Raw genomic sequence first — 24,499 nt, 5'->3', positions numbered from 1 at the left:
ACTCTTGTTACGTTTATACAGCTAGCGTATTCTATAACCAGCAAAAAATAGCATCCCCTTAATAAGTTGTCATCGTATGTGTTTGTAGTTTGAACCCACGTAGTTATTATAGAACTGTTAAATATAGCCAATGTCACACTTATCACATGTACTCAATCGTGCACTTTCTTTAGTAATGTAAATGATATAGAGTTGTATCTTTGATCAAATTGTATTTTCTTCTATTTTTAAGGTTACGAGAAGGCCAGTGGGAAAAAAGTGTTGACGTGTGGTGGCGGCGGCCCCGGCACATGGAATGGAACACCTCTGTCGTGCATAAGTAAGCGATATAAGATTGGGGCAAATTTATTAATTTGTATTTACGCATGCATGAGCTATAGTTAAATCATTTTAATCATTTCATGATGATATATATAAAACTACTGATATCTTTCAGAGGTCACTTGTCCCATCTTGACCGCACCACAAGATGGAAGCATCAGCACCTGTGGCAACAGATTTGGCGACACTTGCACCTTCGATTGCGACTACAGCTTCAAACTGTCAGGATCAGCCACAACCACCTGTACAGCGGCGAAGTCGTGGTCTCATCCAACTCCAAGATGCAGCAGTAAGAACAAATATTCTTTGGTGGGGGAAGCACGTAGAAAGGGTATTAGTAGAACCTCTGCATTTTGTGTACTTAGAGCTAACAATCTTATCTCTATTGGGTTTGTTCGTATTGTTGGATAAGCGTAAGTCATGTAACCTATAATCCGTTTGCACTCACCATGCTTTGTAACCACAATGTTGATCGGTCAAACCTTGACGAGGCAGCCCAAAAATGCATAATAATGTGATGTAATTATGTCACTGTAACTATAGATACAAATTCAAATTGACATTCCAGCTTTAACCATCCAATATGGCGGTTTACTCCATAGTCACATGAGTGCAAACTCCCTTTTGTATTGGTGTTTGCCATGCTTGATAAACATGACATATATTCCTATCTACAATAGAGCTTTCATGCCAGAACAGTGAGATTACAGACCCGTCACCCAACGGTTTCCGAGTCTGCCCTGGAACGCACACTGAAGTTGGTCATTCCTGCTCAGTGACCTGTAACACCGGGTATCAGCCGAAAGGACAACAGGTATCCACATGCAGGGAGGTCAATGGAGTAGCTGGATGGGACAGTCGACCACAGGCTTGTCAAGGTACATGAACTATGAATATTGACCAACATGTTTAATGCTTGACCTTTCATTCATTGGCAAAAAGAGGTGTACGTGTCATTACCTTCGCCGAGACGTAGCGTTTGTCTGTTTGTCTGTTTCTTTGTAGTGGCACATGATAACTCGAGAATGCCTTGATGGATTGTCTTGATTTTTGGAGTTTTGGTAGGTTTTGATGAGACCTAAAAACGATGAGATTTTAGGCCCCCTAGCGGCTTCTTACGGTACTGCAGCGGAACTTCCTGGTTTGATATCTCGTGTTCTGGACATGCTATGGAACTTATTTTTGAGTGGTAGATATATCTATGGACAGAGAATACGTGGTGTGGGTTTGGGCCCCCTAGCGGCTTTTTTGGAACTGCAGGAGCAGGTTTTGCGTCTGACTTTGAAAGGGAATAACTCAAAAAGGGCTTGATGGATGGTAATGATTTTTGGTAGGTAGATAGCTTGAGTAATGATATACATGATTAGACACTTCTTATGCAAATCAGTATCTAATTTGCATAATTAATGAGGAAAGTTTATACATCCGCCAAATTCCATGATAGGACTCTGAAACATGTGACATATGTAACTGAGGAAGAGAGAAATATTAATTGATATGAACTATGCAAATGAAGACCTCATTTGCATAATTAATGAGAAAATGCTATAACATGATGGCCTTGATGGATGGTCATGATTTTTGGTATGTGGATAGCTTTTGTGATGCTTAGTATGATTGGACGATAATTATGCAAATCAGATTCTAATTTGCATAATTAATGAGGCAACTTTAAAAATCCGCTTTGTTCCATGATATGACAATTCAAATTGTAACTGAGGAAGAGAGGACTGTTGATAGATAGAAAATATGCAAATGTGGGCCTTATTTGCATACTTAATGAGTAACTTCTATTATTCCACACTGGCAAAAGACGGCAATTTCATAGTTTTTACTCTGTATCCGTAAATAATTTCATCGGGTTGGTTAATGCCTGAATAAAAAGTGTATTTATTTATTTATCTTAACATATTTAACAAGAACCGACGTTTTAATGACAGTCTGTTATCCATTTTAGGGCAATTCTGACTGGTTCACTGACACCTAGTTTTAGTGCAATATGGAACTAGCTAGAATTGCCCTGAAGAAGTTAATGATGAAAGTCGGACATTGTGTATGAACACGATAACTCGAGAATGCCTAGATGAATTGTCTTGATCTAATTTTGGGCCCCCTAATTTTCATAATAAATGGGGTAAGTTTAAAAATCCGCTTTTGCATGATAAGACTCACAAACAATAAATGGCACCTAACACCTGTCAGTTGACATACTGGAATATAATATTCCCTTGCTGGCAGAGCCTGTCCCCAGGGGCCCTACAGATAGTAGTTGACACAAAGGGATAGCTACAACCTGTATACAACTTATTTTTGATATGTGGATAGCTTAAGTGATGCTTGATGTACGTAATGAAATGGTAATTATGAAAATCTGAATTTAATTCGCATAATCAATGGGGAAATTGTATCGAAACACTATATTCCATGATAGGACAATTAAAAATGTAACATGTGTAACTGAGAAATAAAAGGACATTGATAGATAAAAGTTATGCTAATGAATACCTAATTTGCATAATTAATGAGAAAATACTGTAATTCCATATTGGTAAATAACTAGAATTTTATACTTGTGGTATTTGGAAGATTTGTGAAGGTGAAGATGGTTGAATTCAAATTATGCAAATGAGGGCCCTATTTGCATAATTGTTTAGAAAATGCTAGCATAGCCTTCTTTGTTTTAAAAGATACCACTGTCATATTCCTGCTATTTGGGTGGAGAAGATAATCAACTGATATAATTTATGCAAATGATGAACTTCCTTGCATGACAAATGAGAAACACATCATCATTATACATCAGTCGAAAAGGTCAAAATTATTTGGCGAGGGTGTGAGCTAGATTAACATCAGTTAGATATAAGGTTGCGAATTTAGAAAAAAAAACATTGCAAAACATTGCAAATTATTCCTCTCTGTAGTGTTTAAACATTTTGAGTGTTTGATTTGATTTATTTGACTGTAAAAAAATATAGCCAGGGCTACCCAACGAGCCGAAGCTAATAACAAAGGGTTACCCTGGGAATAGTATTCAAAGCTCAGTACAAACTTTCACAAAGCACGTCAAACACACAATTAAAGGCGTACACAAAACGCAAAGCTAAAATACATAGAATTGTCATAGCTAACCGAGCTATTAATGTCAACAATGTTGGTAAATCTCCCGTGTAATTTTATGTCTATTTCATTTCTTATATGTAATTAAGTATTTAAAACTGTTTTCATGCTGTGGCGCTATGTTTGTACAACAAGGCATTATTTAGCCCATAGCTGCCAGTCTCTTGTTTTTAAACAATAAACCGATTGATTGATTGATTAATTAATTGATCGATCGATCGATCGATCGATTGATTGATTCATTCATTCATTGATGTCAACTTGTCTACTTTACAGTGGACACGTGCACTCCGCTGACTGATCCATCTGATGGGACAGTGTCACCAGTGTTGTGCAAAACATCGCCAGTGTATAACACACAGTGTACTTATGGCTGCATCAAACAGTACACTCTATACGGATCGACATCCAAGACATGTGAACCTGGTGGGGTGTGGTCTTCAACTGATGTGAACACTTGCAGAGGTACATGTCCAATGTCTAGCACAAGAAAACTTAGAATGTCAATATCCGACAGTTCTGACACCAACCGTGAATAGTTTCATTGGTTGGTAAGTCTCTGAATAAAAAGACTCTTTTTACACAACCAAGAGATTTATTCCACCGACGTTTCGGTGACCTGTGCTTCATTGCCAGTCAGAATTGCCTTGAAGAAGGTGACAGGTGTTCACCGAAACGTCGGTGGAATAAATCTCTTGGTTGTGTAAAAAGAGTCTTTTTATTCAATTCTGACACCAAGCAAACGATTTCGTTGCTTGGTTGTTTGTTTGTTTGTTTCTTTGACTGTCTGTTTGTTTGTTTGTTTTGTTGGTTCCTTGCTTGTATGTTTGTTTGGTTGGTTTTTCCTTTGGCTGGTTCGTTGGTGACAGAATGTGATGTGCCAGTCACATGCGCAAATAAACAATTTACAACCAAATGAATGAATACAGAGCAGGGACATCTTTATTGACATCGGCCAAAACTACATCAGTACCTGTGATTTTAGTGTTGAGTAAAACGATGAAGAATTACTACCGGGTGTGTTGTCACTCTTTTATTTTGTTTTTATTCAGACGAGATGAATCCAACGTTTTCAAACTGTCCTGGTGACATCACTGCTGTGGCCCCACCCATGAAAACGGAAGCAAACGTTTTATGGTTAGCCCCGACTGCAACGGACAACTCTGGATCGACTCCAACCGTGGATGTCGACATAACGACATCTTTGGGGCCAGTAAACTTCCTGCAGCGGATTCCGCCAATCTGGTTTCAAGAAGGACAGTACACAGTCACATACACGGCATCTGATCAGGAAGGAAACAGAGCAACGTGCGACTTCTCCATTCATGTTCAAGGTACAGTGAAAGAAAAGAGTCTGTGTATATGTGTTTAAATCATTGAAGTAAAATCATAGACTGCTTTAGAAATGAACTTACATAAGGACATTTGACAATGTTTATGAAGAGCATTAGAGGATATAAGATGAACTAGAGATGATGGATGTACTGGGGTATGCATCATTACCTCCATGAAAAATGGAGATATAGTTTTGGTGTGTGTGTGTGTGTTTGTGTGTGTGCGTGCGTGCGTTCGTGTGTGTGTGTGTGTGTGTGAGTGTTTCCGCATAATTAATACAAAAGTACAATAATTTAGTAAGTGGTGAATGTGAAGGTCATTTACATCATCACAATATTTAATGGAGATAGGAGGTCTCCGAAATCTTATTTGGTTTGTAGGAGAGCCAGTGAAATATACGTTTGCAATGTCGTGAGTGATTTTATCCAGTTATGATATATTATCGAAGTAGAAATGTTATGAAAAATGCTGAAGAAATGATAACCTCCCTTTTCTCAGTGACAAGGTGCAGCCAACTCGGTACTCCTGCAAATGGAAAAACTACCCCAGATCCTTGTGGTGTTCTCCGTGGCTCTAGATGCGACTTTTCCTGCGATAGTGGATACAATCGTGTGGGTGCTGATGCATCTACCTGCCAAGATGATGGCTCATGGACCAACCCGTCTCCAACGTGTGAAGGTATATCTCAATGGGATTCATATCATGAGCATCTCTCAAACCTAACGTTGGAGAGGGGAAAGATGACAATTTGGCTGTATTTTTAATTTTCCTGTTAGGCGTTTATAACCAACTTAGTTGCTTCTATTTATGGTGGCTCACATATTCCACATATGAAAGTGCCAGATGAGTTCAGTATGTGCTGCCATGTTCAATAAGCTGACACTTTTCTAAAGAAGTTCTAAAATTGATTTAAGTCTCGATTTGTCATTTGATATTTGTTCCGAAATACTGACATGCAATAATCAATAAAAATATTTCTACAGTTGTGTACTGCTCATCACTGTCTGCACCTCCGAACACTGCCATGTCTGGATGCTATGGGACCAGCTCGGAACCATATGGAAAGGTTTGTCACTTCGACTGCAATGCCGGCTACACGATCAAAAGAGGGTCGAGGTCACGTCAGTGCTTGGCTGATGGCTCCTGGTCTGGAACTGAACTTGAGTGTGAAGGTATCTATTGCTTTTCATAACAATATGATCAGATTACAAATCAGTTCATCGTGAATCATTTAAGGAATGATATAATTATATTATATATATAAGGTCGTCTTGTGGAAATCCGCAAAGGTCGCTGGGAAGCTACCAGGTTACGTCTTCTTTAGGTTCAGAACAAAATAACGGCAGTCTTGCCAAATAAGGCTAGCTTTTTAATCATTCATAAGCAACGTCACCGATGGCCGAAATCAAGGGCCAGAAGAGCAGGGCCGATGCAGGAGGTAACATACCGATGTATTTGGGCCTGCTGGTGGAGAATGGTCAAAGATAGAAGAAAGCAAAAATGTGAAAATATTTTTGTCGGTAACATGTCGATCTCCATGTACTGGTACATGTGATTACAAAGTAATCACTACAAATACTGATTAGGATGCTAATGCAACATTGTATACCAAATTGACTTGACGACGTTATGCTTCAAATCATTCCCACTTAGTGGAAACTTGTTCTGGTCTTCCGATTCCACCCGATGGTGCCATCAGCCCGTCGACATGCACTTCCCAGTCAAACTATGGTACCGTCTGCCATCTGAGTTGTGACGTTGGGTACCGAACAAGCGGACCGACAGAGCAAACGTGCAACCCTGGTGGACAGTGGTCTGATCAAGGCAAACCGACAACCTGCATAGGTAAGGAGATCTTTATAGTGGCGTCGTGTGGCGCAAGTGTAGAGCGCGCGGCTGTCAAACAATGGGACCCGGGATGCAATCCCAGGTTGTGCCCAGAGACATGTCCGAACTTGCGCCCCGACGTTGTGCCCTTGGGAAAGGCACTTAACAAGACCTTCCTCACTTCACTCAGGTGTAAATGAGTACGTAGCTTATGTAGTGTTAGGGACGTCCCTCAGATAGGACGTTAAATGGAGGTCCCGTGTTTGGGGAGAGCCACACCCCGCGCACGTAAAAGAACCCACCACACCTTTCGAAAAAGAGTAGGGGCATGCCCCGGTGTGCGATGGTCCAAATCCTTCTGTCTGGATGGAGACCTGGTGAATCTCCGTCTCGTATCAGCCAAGGGTTCCCTTGGAAATCAGTTACATTGTTAACTGAAGGGACCACCCTAAAGATCAATCAATCAATCAATAAATGAATATATTGATTTGACCCGCAGATTAGTTCACCTTACTATTGGTGTTTGGGTAATAGTCACCAGTTATCATACAGACAAGCTGTGTATACACCACTCACTAGCTCCTATTCCTGTTGGTTATACAGCTATGACGTCATACTTATGAATTAATGAAAAAGACAGCAGAGTGTCTATCATCGACCAATGATACAATGTTGGACGGATGATGATAGATAAACTTTTTAACAATGTCAGTTAACATTGTTATTGAATAATTATAGCATAATAACATCAATCACCCACTTTTCCATAAGTGTTTATTGTGACCTATAATCTTAAAATTAACCACTGAGTGAGCTTGGATTCGTACTTATGAAGTGTGAACAATGTTGGATGTTGCAACAGTTTGGGGGTTGCGCTGGGCTTATTTCGAGAATAGGACACTTACTCTCTGACAACATATATATATTTTTTAAAACCTGTATTGTAATGATCTTTTAGATACACAGCCTCCGACCTTTACCAACTGTCCACCAGACCAAACCGTGTATGCAGGCTCGGGAGAAACATCAGCAACAGTCACATGGACAGTGCCTACCGCAACTGATAACTCAGGAGTTACTCCAACAGTAACCCGTGTGGAAGGAGACGGGCCAGGTACTTTGGTACTTTGGTTCTACATTGGCGTTTAGTAGCTTTATTGTGTATATTCTAACATGTTCTTTTTCTTAGATATAATTTTCAATGTTCCAGTTATGATATCACATGGTTTCCCAAACGTTCACATGGTGTAAGGTTTCCCGAACTTTGAATAGACCATTTACACCATTACTGACTTGTATTTCCTTTTCTTTTAGCTTTTGAGTGAGTAAAAGTCAGAGAAGAACGCTCATTGCAAACTTGTAAAGGTCACTTGCGTGTACAACTAGTTGTATGGCATTTTTCCAGTTCTGATGCATTTAATATTGTTCGGACGTCATAAGCGCATTGCGTAATACGGTACTAACTAACTGATATCTAATATGTACATTTCCAATGTTGTTGCAGGATCTACCTTTGCGGAAGGAGCGCATTCTATCAAGTACACTGCTGTTGATTCTGCAGGTCGTAACAGCGATTGTTCATTTAGGATTACAGTCAAGGGTAAGAAAAGCAAATTTTCAATACCATATTTCATTGTTCTGAACCTTAACATGACGAGTTACCATGTAAGTAACATACGATGCATTACGTATGTGCAAAGGGCCATACACATGAGTACAGCTCAAACAGAGCAAGCACCCAGACCATGCCCCACATGTGGAACGACGATACGGATGTATTAGACAGCTCATCACACAGTATTCAACCTTTAATACAACTAGGGATGCACTAATGTACAACATTACAGGGAACAAATGTGGCAGCAAGTATGTATACCAACAGCGAGAAGGGAGGCTTGTTGAAGTAGTGCTGGGTGCCAGAATTGCGGAAGAGGTGACAGAGGAACAGTGGGAAGAGTTCATGACAACAGCAGCCCAAACCATCAAGCCGTTAGCAATGATGGCACTTAAACACACGAGATGGAAATGATAACAACAGCCTACAACACACGCGCCAAGAACAAAGAACTTACATATATTGATAGAGTAAAACGCTGAGCTGAAAGAGTCAGGAAAGGACACTAAAGAATGCGTTTATAGTATGCCACAAAGGTAATTCACAATGGATATAAGTGTCTATTATATGAAACAATGTTTTGTCCTAGATTTAACGTTTGTGGCTGCTGTGATTATTTGCTTCAGCGGTGTACTGTTCTACACTGAATGCCCCTCCCAGTGGAAGGATAACGTGTAACCAAAACGACAGGCGATACGGCACAACATGCCAGTTCCAGTGCAACTTGGGCTACCAACTAGTTGGAAATCACACAAGTTCCTGCGAGAAAGACTCTTACAATGTTGGATTCTGGACATCATCAGCCCCAACCTGCGAAAGTATGATATTGTAGATTTGTTTATAGAACGAAGATGCAAGATTAGGAACCATAAACCGTCAATGCTTGTTTTATAACGTTGATTTGCTAAACATCAATTTAAACAAAAGTCTACTGATTGATTCTCTAGATTCACTAGCTACATATTTCTTTCGAAACAGTTGTAACCTGCCACAGCCTGAACACGCCTGCTCATGGCATCAAGTCCGGATGCAACAACGCACAGGAGGACTACAACACTGTCTGTACCTTCTACTGTAACAAGGGATACAGCCCAAAGACGAGCATTAAGCGCACCTGCCAGCAGAATGGAACATGGTCCGGGTCATCACTAACTTGCACGAGTCAGTGAGATTTTTTTATTTATATATATATAATATTTCTTTGCTGAAATTGCAACAACACCCTCCTCCAGCAGGGCTGAATCCGTCGGCACAGCCTCCGGAATCAACCCAGCTCCTTTAAACCTAAGATTTATGACGTCACTAACAGTCGCTCATAGATAATTAGTGAGCTGGCCTTAAATAGCCCAAACCAATCAGCACCAAGATTACAAAGTTACAAACTTGCGGCGTGGAAGAGTAACCGTTTAAAGATTGCTACTAGTTTGAGTCCAAGCCAGAGAGCTAATAACTTTCCACTGCACAAGAATATGTGCTTCGTCGATCACGATTAGTCAAACACGACCCTTGTAAACTTCTGATCGTATCTCACGAGGAGTTGTAGCACAGGGGAGCGGACCGGCCCATAAGTGATTAAGGCTTTTCCCTCTACCTGTCCTGACACATAGAAATAAGTTTCTGCCATGAAGCAGTGTCAGTAAGGTAGAATGCTGATGCTGACGAAGCCGCTCTAATCTAAAGAAGCCTTCAAAGGCTGGCGCAAAACTATCGGCTGTAACAGCCGCCAATATGTTTTTGGAACACAAAGTAGCGATGCAAGACGTAACCTGATTGGCTGATAGCTTCCCAGCGACCTTTGCGGTTTTCAAAAAGACAAGCTTGTGGCAATCCGCTGATCGGCTGAAAGCTGTTTGGTGGTGACGTCACCAATAGTTAGAAAGTGGGGTTAAAGGAGCAGGGTTGATTCCGGAGGCTGTGCCGTGTGATTCAGTCCTGCTGGAGGAGGGTGTTGTAAGACTTTGATTGTAAAACATATCATAATTATTTACAGAAATACAGCTAATGGACATATAGAAGACAATTACTGTATTGTTGTAATAAAAGATCTATAACTACTAAAGACCTATCATCCTATCGTCACATATCATTTACAGTTGACACGTGTACAGCATTGAGCCCTATACAACGTGGCGCCATCAACCCAAGTCTTTGTACATCGAGCCCAGCATACAATGACGTGTGCACATATTCCTGTGAGACCGGGTACACATTGGTAGGCTCACGAATCAACAAATGCCTAGATGGTGGCCGATGGCAGAATAACAATTCTGTGTCCTGTCAAGGTACGTATAACGCCAGGTTCTTACCAATTAATTGTCCCAAGATGGTGATCTGCATTATATCAGTTATTCTGAGGAATTCTGAATCAGTTATTCTGAGGAAAAGAATAAATGGCTGACTCTGACTCTGACTATGGCTCTGACTATATGATCTGAGATGTAACTGAAAATATTAAAGTCACTTATTTTTACTGTTTAGATATCACAAAACCTGTGTTCCATGGATGTCCCAGTGATATCTACGTCACAGCTGATGGAGGAGAAGGAAGTGTCAATGTCACATGGACTCCACCTACTGCAACAGATTCAACCGGTAAGTGTGCAACATAATGAATTCTTTATTGTTGTGGCCAAACAAGGCTGTTGACAAATGTGTCAATATACCCTATAGTTAACCAGTGACGTATTCAAATTTATTCTATAGCTGAACCATCCCCTTCTACACCTCTGTTCATTATTAACTAAAAGCTTTGCAACACTGACGTCTAATTTATAAAAATGTCGTTTCCCATTAGGTAACGCCCCTGCTGTCACGTCGACCGGGTTGAAAACCATATTCGATGAGGGGTCACATCATGTCATCTACACTGCCGAGGACGCCGCTGGAAACATAGCAAAGTGCCAGTTTACTGTCGTGGTCACAGGTAAGGTATTTTGAAATCATTCGTGAATCGTGATGCATATTAGAATATGCATCACAAATGATGTCTAATTCAATTAAACATTTAAAGTTATCAATTGCAATATTCTATGTTTCGTAATGATGAAATAACACTGATTGTGACAGCACTGCAATACTGTTATATTTACTTTTCTTATTTCAATTCGCATTGTTTGGTTGACAGTACACCGCTGTAGAAGTCTTCCACCACCAGCCTTCGGACAGTTCGTGAGCACGTGCAACAATTTGCGAGGAAGCAGCTGCAGTATGGAGTGTCACACAGGCTATCGCCTTACCGGCTCTGCTATCAGAACATGCGTGGTGACAAACAACGGCACAGCAAGCTACTGGGACGGGGTGGAGACAAAATGCGAAAGTACGTAGAAAAACTATTAGCACTTACGAGAATATGAACAATGAAATAAGTACTTGATTTCTGATTTGATTGCTGATAAGTACGATCATACTGCTGAATGGTTACAGATGCAACAAGAGTTCGGCGACCTCATATCTCCATGAACTATTCTGTTTTTGCAAATGACTTTCATGCTTGGTCATCAACACCTTTAACCAACTTACACATGTCGCAATATTGATAGACGGATCATCTAGCACTTAGATGAATTGTGGCACTTTTGCATCAATTATGCAAATTATGAATTTATTTGGATAATTGGTATCTCTTGATGTTCCACTTGCCATAAACTACATATGTTATATATGTATTTGAGTCATATTATAGAAATCACTGCAAGTATAGATGTTACTCATTAATTATACAAATCAAGTCCCAATTACCATAATTTGCACATTTTATGTACATCTCTGTCTAAGCTACCTGGATACTAAATATCATGGAAATCCGTCGTTCCTTTTTTCAGTTATTCTCCTTTGAAGATTTTCACAATAACGCGCCTGCAGTTCCAGAGCAAGCTGCTAGTGGGCCCAAACCTACACCACTTGACCATAGCACGTCAAGGTCAAAATATACAAAACGGAAGTTCTCTGCAGTACCAAGGTCACATACCAGGGGGGCCCAAAATCTACCTTGATGTTCGGCATGACAACATCCGCCCACATACCAAATATCATCGTAATCTATCAAGAGGTTCTTGAGTTATGCTGACTACAGTGGTCCGGAAACACAAACACACAGAGAGACAGACACACACACACACACACACACACAGACAGACACACCCAAAACTATATCTCCATTGTCAAGGAGATAAAAATGTGCATACCGTGCATACGGTCAGCCCGGCTGATTTTTGTTTCCATGAAGAAACGGCTAGGTGTCAAACGCTTTAAACGTCAAACATAATCAGATAACTAGGCCACTTTTCTCAGCTGATATTTTTTTTCTGTGGTCATAGGTAAACACCTCCATCGGGCGGGCCATCAACCCCTAATTAGCCTCGACGGTGGTCTAGTGTGGTAGGATAAATGAAAAAAACCCTGAATATTTCAAATCATTCAATGCATGTCTGCTGTCAGTTTTCAGATGCAGCCCTCTATCCCGGCCTTCTCACGGGACCATCACCCCAACAGCTTGCACCGTTCAGCCTGTAGCTGGGACACATTGCACCTTCAATTGTCTGTCTGGTTTCGAACTGCAAAATGGCATCAACGCTACGGAATGCAATGCTACAGGCCACTGGTCCCCCAGTGCTTCCTCTACACCCTCATGCAGAGGTATGCACCACAATTTTATGGTATCTGGGGGAATTAGAGGTGTAGCAATGTAGCAGAATCCTCTACTTCACATCATCACTTTAGTGAAAGCACACTTTTGCTTGACAAAATTTTTTTGAATGCCTTGCAAACCTTTGGTGTAACTTTCTATCTATTCCAGATATTCAGCCACCAGTCTTCACCAGCTGCCCGAGTGACGTGTTCCTAGAACCAGGTGCAGGGTTAGGAACTGTGCTTGTGAACTGGGACAAACCAACAGCCACGGACAACACCGCAGTAACCATTACGGTATCACCAAACGGTACCGAACCACCTTCGGTCTTCTCGGTTGGGACACATGTTGTCACCTACATCGCAACAGATTCAGCTGGGCTGGCAGCAACGTGCAGTTTCAGTGTTATCATTAGAGGTATGTCATCATGATTGTCTAATATTCATAATGAGGTGACCTTAAAGTCCGGCCATGTTCTCCATTGTAGTTACATTCAGCCAGGTAGCACAAAATAGTACCATGATAATGAAATCAAAGGAGATAGTAAGCATGTTGATTTAATATTTCTTGGATGGCTTGTCCGCAAAGAACACAGTGGAAATGATAGTATCATTGAGTCAAAGCACAGTGCCTTGCTCTTTCTTGAATTGTGATTGTGTCTCTTTGACTTCACAGACAACGAGGAACCAAACATAACATGTCCAAGTGATATTGAACAACAAACCAGTAGCCCACCCGTTGCCGTCAGTTGGGTTGATCCAATAGCAAGCGTAAGTTCCTGACTTGAACTTATCACGAATCTATCTAGCCTGGTATATGTATGATATCACTAAGTATGCAGCTTAACAACCTTTTTTTTTATTTTTGATGCGATGCAGAATATATGCAGCGATGTCTTGTGTAGTGCCGCGCTGTATCTTAGCCCCCCTTAAGCTTTAAATCATTCCAGTGGTAAAACTGTCCCTTTATAGAAAAACACAGTATACAGTGCCATGTTCTGTCACATTAGAGGTGTACCCCCACATTCCCATCTGAGTAGTGGAAGTATATTATCCAATGCTGTAGATACAGAACCAGTAGATTATGAAGATGATGTAGAATAACATCATCACATGTAGTGTAAATGTGGATCTGCTAGTATGTCTCATATTTATTTTGCTAATGTGATATAAAATCTGGAATTGTCTAACACTTGAATGGATGTTCCATTCAGGACAATTCAGGCACAGCACCAACTGTAACGTCTTTGAGTAAAAGCCCTGGCGACAATTTTGAGTACGGACCAGAATATATCACATACCAAGCAATCGACGTATCAGGAAACCGTGCAACATGTACCTTCAGGGTAGTGGTAAAATGTAGGTATTTGGATAATATCATTTCAATTGTTATTATGTATCACTTGTATGTTGCGTAATGCTTAATTATAAATAACACCAAAGATATTGACATACAGCCTCTTGAGCAACCTGTGTGTACGCTTGTCAAATATTGTTTTTTGTTTTGTTTGTTTGTTCAACTCTGTTTATTGTTGTAAATGTCTTTTTGTGAACCACATTAAAACCATTTTGCCTTTCTAGCAACTGACTGTACATCACTCAATGCACCAGCCAATGGCGCTCTTGTGTGTGGCTTTTGGTTCTTCGGCACGTATTGCGATCCAAACTGTGAGGAAAACAGTGACTTTCCAGCAGGGTACACGCCTTCCACGTATTACTGTGATCCATCAGGGACATGGGTCACAGGAGTTGCTATAAATGCGCCTCCTGGGAGGGTACCAATACCAGACTGCAGCGGTATGTCAATTGTCGTTTGTTGTACTGTTTCATTATGCATTCCATTATGCTGTTACCAAGCTCCATTCTGTTTGGGTCACGTACGTGTCTGTGGCTCAAAATCTGTACGCCATGTTGAAAATCTCCAGCCCATGTCCTACACCAGTTAGAGACACATTTTACAACTTTTGCAGTGGAATGGAGCCAAAAAAGGCTAATAAACGTGAGTACATTCCCGCGGCTGGCAATACAGTTATGAATAAAATTGAATAACTGACTGTCTGTCATATCTGCACGACCAAAACGTCAGTGACTGAGTCTCAATTGTTTGTACAGAATCATCATCTCCTAATGCAGCAAAGCAAGGCTCTGTCTACTTCTACTACGGTGGGAACTGCAGTGACCCTGCTGTACAACAGCAAATAAAGGACAACTTTATTCATGTGATCAGCAATCAGTACGCACTGGTTTGTAACTTTGCTCTCCAGGTAGATCCTACAAGTGGAGGTTGCAGCATTGACAATGTGTATGTAAGTATATTCGGAGTTTTTCCTGATAGTAGTTCATCTGTCACTACGACACGAATGCTAAATGTACATGGTAAAACTGACATTGATGAATCTTTATTTCCAAAGCATCATATCTTAATTAAACTTGAATTTTACAATGTTTTTATTGATACTCCTTTCTTTCACAGGTGACGTGTGGAACACGTTCAAAACGTTCTATCTGGCAGTCTCTCTCGAGGATGGTACGGCAGACATCTGATGATGAAGTAGGCCTTGACTTCACCCTCACCGTTGCACCTGGAAACACAACTGCCAATGACACAGCTTCTGGTTCGGTGGAATCTACACTGGCCACTATGGACAGTGTATTCGAAGCCCTGAAGAATAACACTGATTCAGGGGAACTGCAGCTAGAGGTGGACGGGGAAACGTTGGGAGCTGTTCCCGATTCGTTGCAGGAAAGTGAGGTCATACTTGAGTGTCCTATGGGGACGGCATGGAACAATGACACTAAAAAATGCGGTAAGATTTTTTTATCATTACATTATTCATCCCAAGCTGTGACATCAAAAACTACGGTATACATAAATAGAAATTATTACTAGCGATTACACCATGACCAGTGGTTTCAATTGTCGAATAGTCAAGTCAAGTCAAAGCCTTCTTTTCTTTCGAACACAGACATGCCTTCTTTCTTCGTTGTCACTTTTTTATTAAAACCGGGTTACATATTTCAGTCGGCTGTCCAGCGGGCTTCTATTTCGATGAAGGTAACAACACATGTGTGGACTGTCCTCTTGGCTCATACCAAGACCAACACAACCAGCTGTCATGCAAGATGTGCCCAGATGGGACTTGGACAGAAGATATAGGAAGCAGAAATGACACCTACTGTAAAGGTGATTTGATTTAACCAGCGAAATGTATTGTCCGGTGTCTAAGTATTAAAAAAAAACACGTTTAAAAGCTTGAAAGTGATAAAAATAGATAAGAAAGAACACCATCTAATGTCAATTTGCTAACATTTAGCTATTATTTACATTGTACAAGAAACGTAACTCAAGCTAATCTTTGTTGAAACTTATATTTCCATGGAAACAGGCATGTTTGGCATTTAAATCTATATATTTACGGACCCATGAAGTGCAAGATGCACGTTTGCGCGTTTTGAATGTCAGGTACTATAATGATTGTTATTCCATGGTACAGAGCTGTGCCAGGCAGGATGGCATTCCTCTACAAGAGTCCAGCCCTGTACCGAGTGCGCTATTGGAACCTACCAGCCGGACACAGGCAGCACATCCTGCATCTCCTGCCCATCGTCACAAACCACCAACGCTACATCTGCGACGTCTCCTGCATTTTGCTTCGGTTGGTACTTTTCGCTGTGCCACAATTACAGTTTTGTCGTCTAAAGATCTTTAGCTTCCCGCATACAATAGACATGTTCAGATGATGTATATTGATTTTAATTGAACTGCTCTAGTGTATCTGTTATGCTTGGTGACAAAATATGTATCATGTCTAATTTTGATGAGATAACTGATGGATAATAAAAGGTGTATCATCTCAATAGCTGGCGTTCATGTATTTTGATGAATTTGTAAGTCTCGGTATACTAGTATTTAACAGTTAGTGATCAAATTTCGATTCCAGATCGGTGCCAAGCCGGCTATATCTCCACAAAGGGCCTGGCACCCTGTACACCATGTCCACAAGGTGAATACCAGCCCGCACTACAGAGGACATCTTGTCTTCAGTGTCCCCTCGGGTACACCACCGCCTTAGTAGCCTCGGAAAGCAGTGCAGACTGTTTCAGTAGGTTGGATTGAACTACTACTAATGTTTCTCATGTTGTGTTGAGATTTCAAACCTTGGATTCCATTTCAATGATCACCTTCACTTCACTGTACTTTAAACCGTCGGTTATAATTGCTTTCAATGTTAAAGATGAGGCACAACTAAGACTAAATTTGACTACAATATGCAACCCTGTATTTCCAAATAAATCCAGCTTGCATGATACCACTACTTGATCTTTGTAATTGTTTGTTTGTTTGTTTTATTAAGATCTCCATTAGTGTGCAACAATTTATACACTAATCTTCCTGGAGTCCTCCTAATTAAATATAATTTTATCAATGCAATAACAATAACAATAACAATACAATTAATCAAATACAGGAAGAACGAAAACAATTGTTAGATAGTAAATCATACAAAATCAAATATGATGAACTTAAAAATGAGCGGATAGGTCAGAGGTCAACATAAAAACGGAATCATTGTATAGATAATAGTATATAAGGAAACCCAGAACTAATACCAAAAATTGTTCAACATAATTGAGTGAACTGAACATAAATATAAACAAAGGTAATCATAATGATAACATAATATAATAACTTCAATATACTAATCATATACAAAAATTACCACCATGTGTCAAGACGCATGTGCTTGTTCTTTCCCTTACTTAATTGCTTGATGTGTTCTTTGAATGTGCGAGCGTTTCCAGCTGTGATGTGAGAAGGTAGGGTGTTGTATGTTTTTATGCTCCTGTATACAAATGTTCTGGTTTTAGCTTTAGTCCTTGGTTTGGCTATTGTGTAATGTATACTTAATAGTAATTTATATTTAATTTTTATTTTACAAGCTAACTGTATAAAGACTTTTCGTTAGGATTGCTTTACATAACGGAATATATTTAATTATCTACATTTATAACTGTCGTTAATACTTGTTTTATCCAACAGACATTGATGATTGTGCATCATCTCCATGCGTCAATAACGGCACCTGCTTGGACAGAGTCAACGCGTACCTGTGTCAGTGCCTGGACGGGTTTTCAGGTACGTTGTACGTTGCGTTGATTTCTGTCTGCAACTTTCAGCAGTTATTTTAGACCGAACGGCTTTCTTTTAGCAGACATGATATATGATAAATACAGAAGTAATATCAAAGATTTTAATTTTGGACTGAGCATTGCGTTTTGGACTAATGCTTTCACAGTTGGTAAGTTTTTGCATAATGAGAAATTAAACTGTTCTCCAACTCAAGGAAAAAGAGTCACCGGGAATTTTCCACCAAATCACCCGGTCTTCATCAGCATTCCGACCCAAGTGCTGTAGACATTTGATTACGCACGTGTGACGTCAGCATTGGGTCAAAGTTCGTCGGACGACTTTGGACAACTTCCGACGAACTTTGAACCAACGTTGGCGTGAAGAATTTAATTTCTCATTATTACATATATGATATTTTGTAAAAAAAATTCTTAGAAAAAATCTTGATTTTTTAAAAGCATCTTGAGATTTTGAGATGTTTTGACTAAATATTGAGATACTTTTCAAAAACTTTGTTCCTACTTAGGAGACAACTGTGAGATAGATGTTGACGAGTGCTCGTTGAGTCCCTGTGTGAACGGAACCTGTACAGACGAGATAGACGGTTACACCTGTGTCTGCTACCCGGGGTTCACGGGGGAGGACTGCTCAACAGACGTCGATGACTGTGAAGTGGACCCATGTTCGAACGGGGCAGCATGCGTCGATGGAGTTGATTCGTTCAGGTCTGAGATATGTTCAAGTCTATTTGTACACATTCATGGGTTTCGTTTTATCAGACATTTTCTTTGGTTACTTAATTCCAAAAAAGTGGCACTACCATGGTGTTACTTGCTTAGTTATTGCTAGCAATAACCTTTTGAGTTCGTACCTTACTCAGCGTAGTGATCGTTGGAAGACAATTTTTGTTTGACAATGTGTCGTTTATGATATGAAAAAAAGACATGCATGGCCTAATCCATCAGAAGTCCTGCATCAATGTCTGGCTTGTCTGCTTGTGAGAGGCGTCAGCAATTAGCTGTACTCTGATATCATTATAAGTTGTTTCAAATATTACACTGCTATACAAACATACAACGCTGGTTCTTATTCAAATGTAAACATTTGGTAACTTCCGTTACCGTTTGAAGTAAGACGTTCCTGACATTAAGATTTGCCGCATATAAGATGCCAAAATGCATTTTTTTATGGCGAATTACTGATTTTTCAAAACGACAGGTTGACACGTTATATGTGGCATATCTTAAAGTCAGAAACGTCTTACTTCAAACGGTAACGGAAGTAACAAAATGTGTACATTTGAATGAGAACGAGCGACTATCGAAGATAGAAAAAAACATAAACATGCATGTTGAAAGTCTTGGCCTCAATAAACACCTAAATCAAAAGTGTTTCTTGATTCTTATAGTTGTGACTGTCTAAGTGGCTATACTGGAATGCAGTGCGAGGTGGAAGTTGACGAGTGTGCATCAACTCCGTGTGCGAACAATGCAACCTGCAATGACTTGGTGGACAGCTATGTTTGCGTCTGCAATCCTGGATTTACAGGTATCGTCACGATGAGCAAGATATTTGTCTATCTGTAGTCACACAAAATGGGAAAGACATTTTGTTTTCGGGATGAATGTTTAGTTGTGGAGCTGGTATATAAGTGAAGTATTTCATTTATACCATTTTTACAGGGAGACATTGTGAGCAGAACATCGATGACTGTGACGTGTTGCCCTGTGTGAATGGTGGAACATGCGTAGATGGTGTCAACTCCTATACATGCCTCTGTGTCGAAGGCTTCGCGGGAGATAGTTGCGAAATTAATGTTGATGACTGTGCATCTGCACCATGCGCTAACAACGGCACATGTGTAGATGCAGTGGCTGGTTACTTGTGTGACTGTGTATCGGGCTATGCAGGTACAAACTGTACAGAAGATGTCGACGAGTGCTTGTCAAGTCCCTGTCAGAACGAAGGGACTTGTAATGACCTGTTTGACTCCTACACATGTACCTGCAACCAAGGCTACACAGGGGTCAATTGTGAAGCAGAGGTTGACCACTGTGCAGCCTCTCCTTGTTCAAACGGTGCAACCTGCATAGACAAACACTTGGACTTTGAATGTCAGTGCATTCCAGGATACGAGGGGTTAGACTGTGAAGTAGAAATCAACGAGTGTGCCTCCAACCCGTGTGTTAACAATGGCACATGTTACGACCAAGTCGATGGCTACATTTGCCTTTGCAGCGACGAGTATGCAGGTAAGGCGATCATGACAATATCAACAGTAAACTGTTAGTCACTGAAATGATTAATAGGTAATGATAAAGAACGATTTTGAAAGAATCATTTTACTCTTTCTGCTGCATCGTAACTGAAATGTACATTGACTACCTAACTACCACATTACGTTTTCTCTGTATAGTTATAAATTACATAATAGTGACATATGACAGATAAGATATTGCCGCATCACTATCACTTCAGGAACAAATTGCGAGTCCAGACTTAGCCTATGCCAGTCTGCTCCCTGCCATAACGGAGCAACCTGCACTGATAACTATCCTGACTATGACTGCATCTGCCCGGTTGGCTATGGTGGTTCTACTTGCAGTATCAACTTACCAGAATGTGCGTCTGGCCCTTGTAACAATGGCGGCACATGTGTCGACGGAATAGGCAACTTCTCTTGCAGGTGTGTATTTTATGACTTCAAACCATGAAGCTTGTTGTTAGAAAATATCTAAACCTGTTTTGTAAGCTTACAATTAATAGTAGGTGTGCTAAAAATTAATCGTAAAAGTAATGGACACACTATACCTTAAAGATAGATAATAGAAGACCGTTAACCCAGCACGAATAATGTCTTATGTGCCTTTTGTGTAGAAAAAACAGGTTAAAATGTTTTCTGACTTCTCTTATCTTCCAAGCTGTCCATCTGGGTTTGAAGGTGATCTTTGTGAGGCCCAGATCAACGAGTGCGAGAGGTCTGGCTGTGAGAATGGTGGAACGTGTACGGACACATACGGGGGTTTCAACTGCGACTGCCAACTGGGCTACAACGGAACACGCTGTGAAGTCAACATCGATGACTGTGCAACGCACGGTTGCACCAACGGTTCTGAGTGCGTTGATGGGATTGCAACATATATCTGCAATTGCTTGTCAGGTATGTCAGGTATTATCAACTCAGCTAATGATGAATAGCATGTTACCATACGCAAGGTAACAATTACTCAAGCAATTGGATATATTTTGGAGTAGGATCTGTAAATCAGTAGGTTTTTAACTACGAAATATGATTTAATATGCAAATAAAGTGAAGGCAATTCTAGATGGGCCAATAGGAAAAAAATAAGACAAAAACAATACCACGTGGTATTATTTCACATTCTAAGTTATCGGTTGCTTTCGTTTCAGGCTATACTGGACCGACATGTTCTGAGGATGTAGACGAGTGTTCCTCGAACCCGTGTCTGAACGCTTTGAACTGCAACAACCTCGTCGATGACTACATGTGCGAGTGCCAAGATGGCTTCACGGGGAAGAACTGCGAGATCAACATTGACGACTGTGCGAACGTCACCTGCCACAATAGTGGAGAATGTGTGGATGGAGTTGCTGGATTCATCTGCAACTGTCCTGATGGCTACAGTGGTAGTCTTTGCCAGGCTGATGTTAATGAGTGCACTTCAGGTAAGCTGCAGTGCGCTGCATAATCTGATATTGTACATCTAAAATCTGGATACTGTATGCTACATCATCTTCACATAATTTTAGTTTTTTTCTTATCTAACCTGATCTGTTTCACGAAGGTGCAATGTCAGGCCTTTTTCGTGAAATCATTAATGCATAAGCATAACTTCTTAATGACCGTCACAAATTATATTGATTAATATATGTTGTGTCCAACTAGACCCTTGCCAGTCCTCTGGAACCTGTATGGATGGAGTCAACAGCTACAGCTGTCAGTGCCAGACTGGATATACGGGAACCAATTGTGAGCTGGACATCGATGAATGTATCACTTCACCGTGTAAGAATGCAGCTCCCTGCAGCAACACACATGGGAACTACAGGTAATGAATTCTTTTGGATCAAAATCGCTTTACTAGTTGGCCCAAGGCTGTCCTCGTGCTATGGAAAATGTAAACATTGCAAAATACGTAATTTTCACTAAAACATCCTCGCTTTAGAATTTCATTAGACGTGCTTCATATGCTTCTTTTTGTTTTCATTATATCAATTTTCTGTAGATTTCTTTTCATCACAATTGTGTTCTTGTTTTGGGGGTAAAATGTAGTAAAAAAACACATGTCTTTTCAGCTGTACGTGTCTCTCTGGATACGAAGGAAATGAATGTGACGTAAATATTGACGACTGTCAGGGTCATCCTTGCCAGAACAACGGTACCTGTGTCGACCAGCTCAATGACTACACTTGCCTTTGCACAGCAGGGTTTACAGGTGACTTGCAAGAAACCTATTCATGTATCATAGGGTCGAATGTATTCTTCAAAAAGACCTACATTGTCCACGTTAACTCCAGAATGCAACTTTCTTTGTTCTTCCTAATGATTTTCAGTCTCAATTAGATGCATTGTATGTATTGTATGCATTGTATGGTGTGACGGTACAAAAAAAACACACTACCGTTTAATTAAAATACATTGATATTCACAGTAGTGAGTAAAAACGAATCTTTTTTTGCTGACAGGTAACAGATGTGACTTTGATGTTGATGACTGTGACTTCAATACCTGTCAAAACGGAGGAACATGCGTAGACGGCATCAACAGCGTCACTTGTCAATGCACACCTGGATATCACGGTAAGCATTTGCTATCTAACCGTTCTTATTGTAACTCCAGGATAATCTAAGAAACGAGTTTTTAAAATAATCCGCATTTACTGAGCTGTGTGATTAACATACACCAAGAAGACAATTCTGTCTTTAAGGGGATACAACTAGTGTATAGATATTATTTCCTTCACAACTATTAGTTTTCGAGTATTGTGCAGACATAAGTTTAACCTAGCCATATAACTAGTAACCAGCGTCTATATGTACGCACTCCCATGATACTTATAGTACGCCATAGAAACAACATAAAAGTAAAATTTCTCTTCATTATTGTTGTTTTTTGCTCGCCGCCTTGTTTTATTTCTTTTTATTTCTCTATATCTTACTAAACCCATATAATGATGTATGCCTTTCAGGTGATTTCTGCGAGACCGAGACCGATGATTGCGCAGCCCTCCCATGTCAAAACGACGGCAGCTGTACAGACATCGGCAGCGACTATCAGTGTGAATGTGCTGATGGTTTCAATGGGAAGGACTGCGAAGTAAACACAGACGACTGTGTCGGACACATGTGCAGGAACGGAGCTGTTTGCGACGATGGAATCGGAAGCTATACCTGTACGTGCAAACCATCGTTCACCGGCAGCTATTGCGAAACAGGTAAATATGTATATTATCAATGTTTAATTTTTGTATATTTCCTACATTTTGCCCTTTGATAAGAAATTGAATGTATTCAGTGTAGGTTTTAGTAACCGTATAACTTTATCAAAATGAAATCGCACGAAATGTAAAACAAATTAATAATTCTGTGAGGCCTTTCAATGTAGCTTTAAGATTATGTTTTCGTAGTTAAAACGAGTATCGTCTATTATAGAGCTGTCCTCGGATTTTGACCTGGTCTTTGACGGTAGTGTGGATGGGTACAGTTCCGTCAGCTACAACATTCCCGACATGACTGCTGTAACAGTGTCGTTTTGGATGCAGACCACTGACCGTAGCAACTACGGCACCGCGTTCTCATACGCCCTGGTAGGATACTGATAATACAGTTTTGTGTTTTTTGCTCATCCATACCCGTACATCAGAAAAAAAAGTGTGCATATTATAGCTCTGTGTATTCATGCGGTATATAATTCATCGCCTACAGATATATGCAAAAACTAGCATTAAATGAATACACAATACACATGCATAATCGCACAATCTTACGTAGCTATGAAGAGCGGTTCTACAGGTTTCCATTAAACAGTATGCTAAAAGTAAGCATGTTTGTCCTATTCACCAATTTTCAGAGTGAAGAAGTCGGAAGTGACAACGCTTTGACGATAAATGACTACACCGACTTTACGGTGTATGTAAATGGAGAGGCAGCCTACAGCAACCATGGAATCCAAGACGACAACTGGCACCACATCGCTGTAACATGGACGAACACCTTGGGCAATTGGACGCTATTCGACGATGGGAGCCGTGTCGATGGAGGCAGTGGTCTTGGCGTTGGTAGTACAATGCCAGGCAAGTACTGTTCACCAGTAAACTGAGACAGTATTGAACACGTAATGTGATCAATACTAGATTGTTTCGTTTTGACTGAATAATTCTGAGACCAAGCATCACACGATACTGTATAAGTATCCTATGAGAGTACATTGTTGATCTATGAGGTCTGCAAATTTGTGATGACCGGATGTCTATCATTCAGCAGTTGGCATGATATTGCTATATCCA

At 40.4% G+C, this 24,499-nt stretch overlaps 2 protein-coding genes across 2 annotated transcripts; both read left to right on the top strand.

The window, feature by feature from the left end:
* Positions 1-442: 442 nt before the first annotated feature.
* LOC136438281 (CUB and sushi domain-containing protein 3-like) lies at positions 443-15,043 on the top strand. Its single transcript, XM_066433045.1, has 19 exons — positions 443-610; positions 1,002-1,199; positions 3,715-3,903; positions 4,491-4,772; positions 5,272-5,451; positions 5,757-5,945; positions 6,427-6,618; positions 7,559-7,714; positions 8,105-8,200; positions 8,842-9,033; positions 9,194-9,376; positions 10,309-10,497; positions 10,694-10,807; positions 11,010-11,138; positions 11,340-11,531; positions 12,653-12,850; positions 13,011-13,259; positions 13,518-13,612; positions 14,975-15,043. The coding sequence occupies exons 4-19, from the start codon at positions 4,496-4,498 to the stop codon at positions 15,041-15,043; spliced, it is 2,700 nt and encodes an 899-aa protein (XP_066289142.1). The 5' UTR covers positions 443-610; positions 1,002-1,199; positions 3,715-3,903; positions 4,491-4,495.
* Positions 14,062-24,319, top strand: LOC136438280 (fibropellin-1-like). Its single transcript, XM_066433044.1, has 19 exons — positions 14,062-14,200; positions 14,423-15,147; positions 15,315-15,648; positions 15,864-16,025; positions 16,336-16,497; positions 16,783-16,944; positions 17,883-17,978; positions 18,499-18,697; positions 19,381-19,520; positions 19,655-20,224; positions 20,451-20,658; positions 20,894-21,132; positions 21,384-21,659; positions 21,880-22,042; positions 22,290-22,429; positions 22,680-22,793; positions 23,183-23,428; positions 23,646-23,800; positions 24,064-24,319. Exons 3-19 carry the CDS (start codon positions 15,366-15,368, stop codon positions 24,310-24,312), a joined length of 3,564 nt encoding a protein of 1,187 aa, XP_066289141.1. The 5' UTR covers positions 14,062-14,200; positions 14,423-15,147; positions 15,315-15,365; the 3' UTR covers positions 24,313-24,319.
* Positions 24,320-24,499: the final 180 nt, after the last annotated feature.

This window comes from Branchiostoma lanceolatum, chromosome 7 (assembly GCF_035083965.1).
Source record: "Branchiostoma lanceolatum isolate klBraLanc5 chromosome 7, klBraLanc5.hap2, whole genome shotgun sequence".
Classification (NCBI taxonomy): Eukaryota; Metazoa; Chordata; class Leptocardii; order Amphioxiformes; family Branchiostomatidae; genus Branchiostoma; species Branchiostoma lanceolatum.
This window is presented reverse-complemented; position numbering and strand designations above follow the sequence as displayed.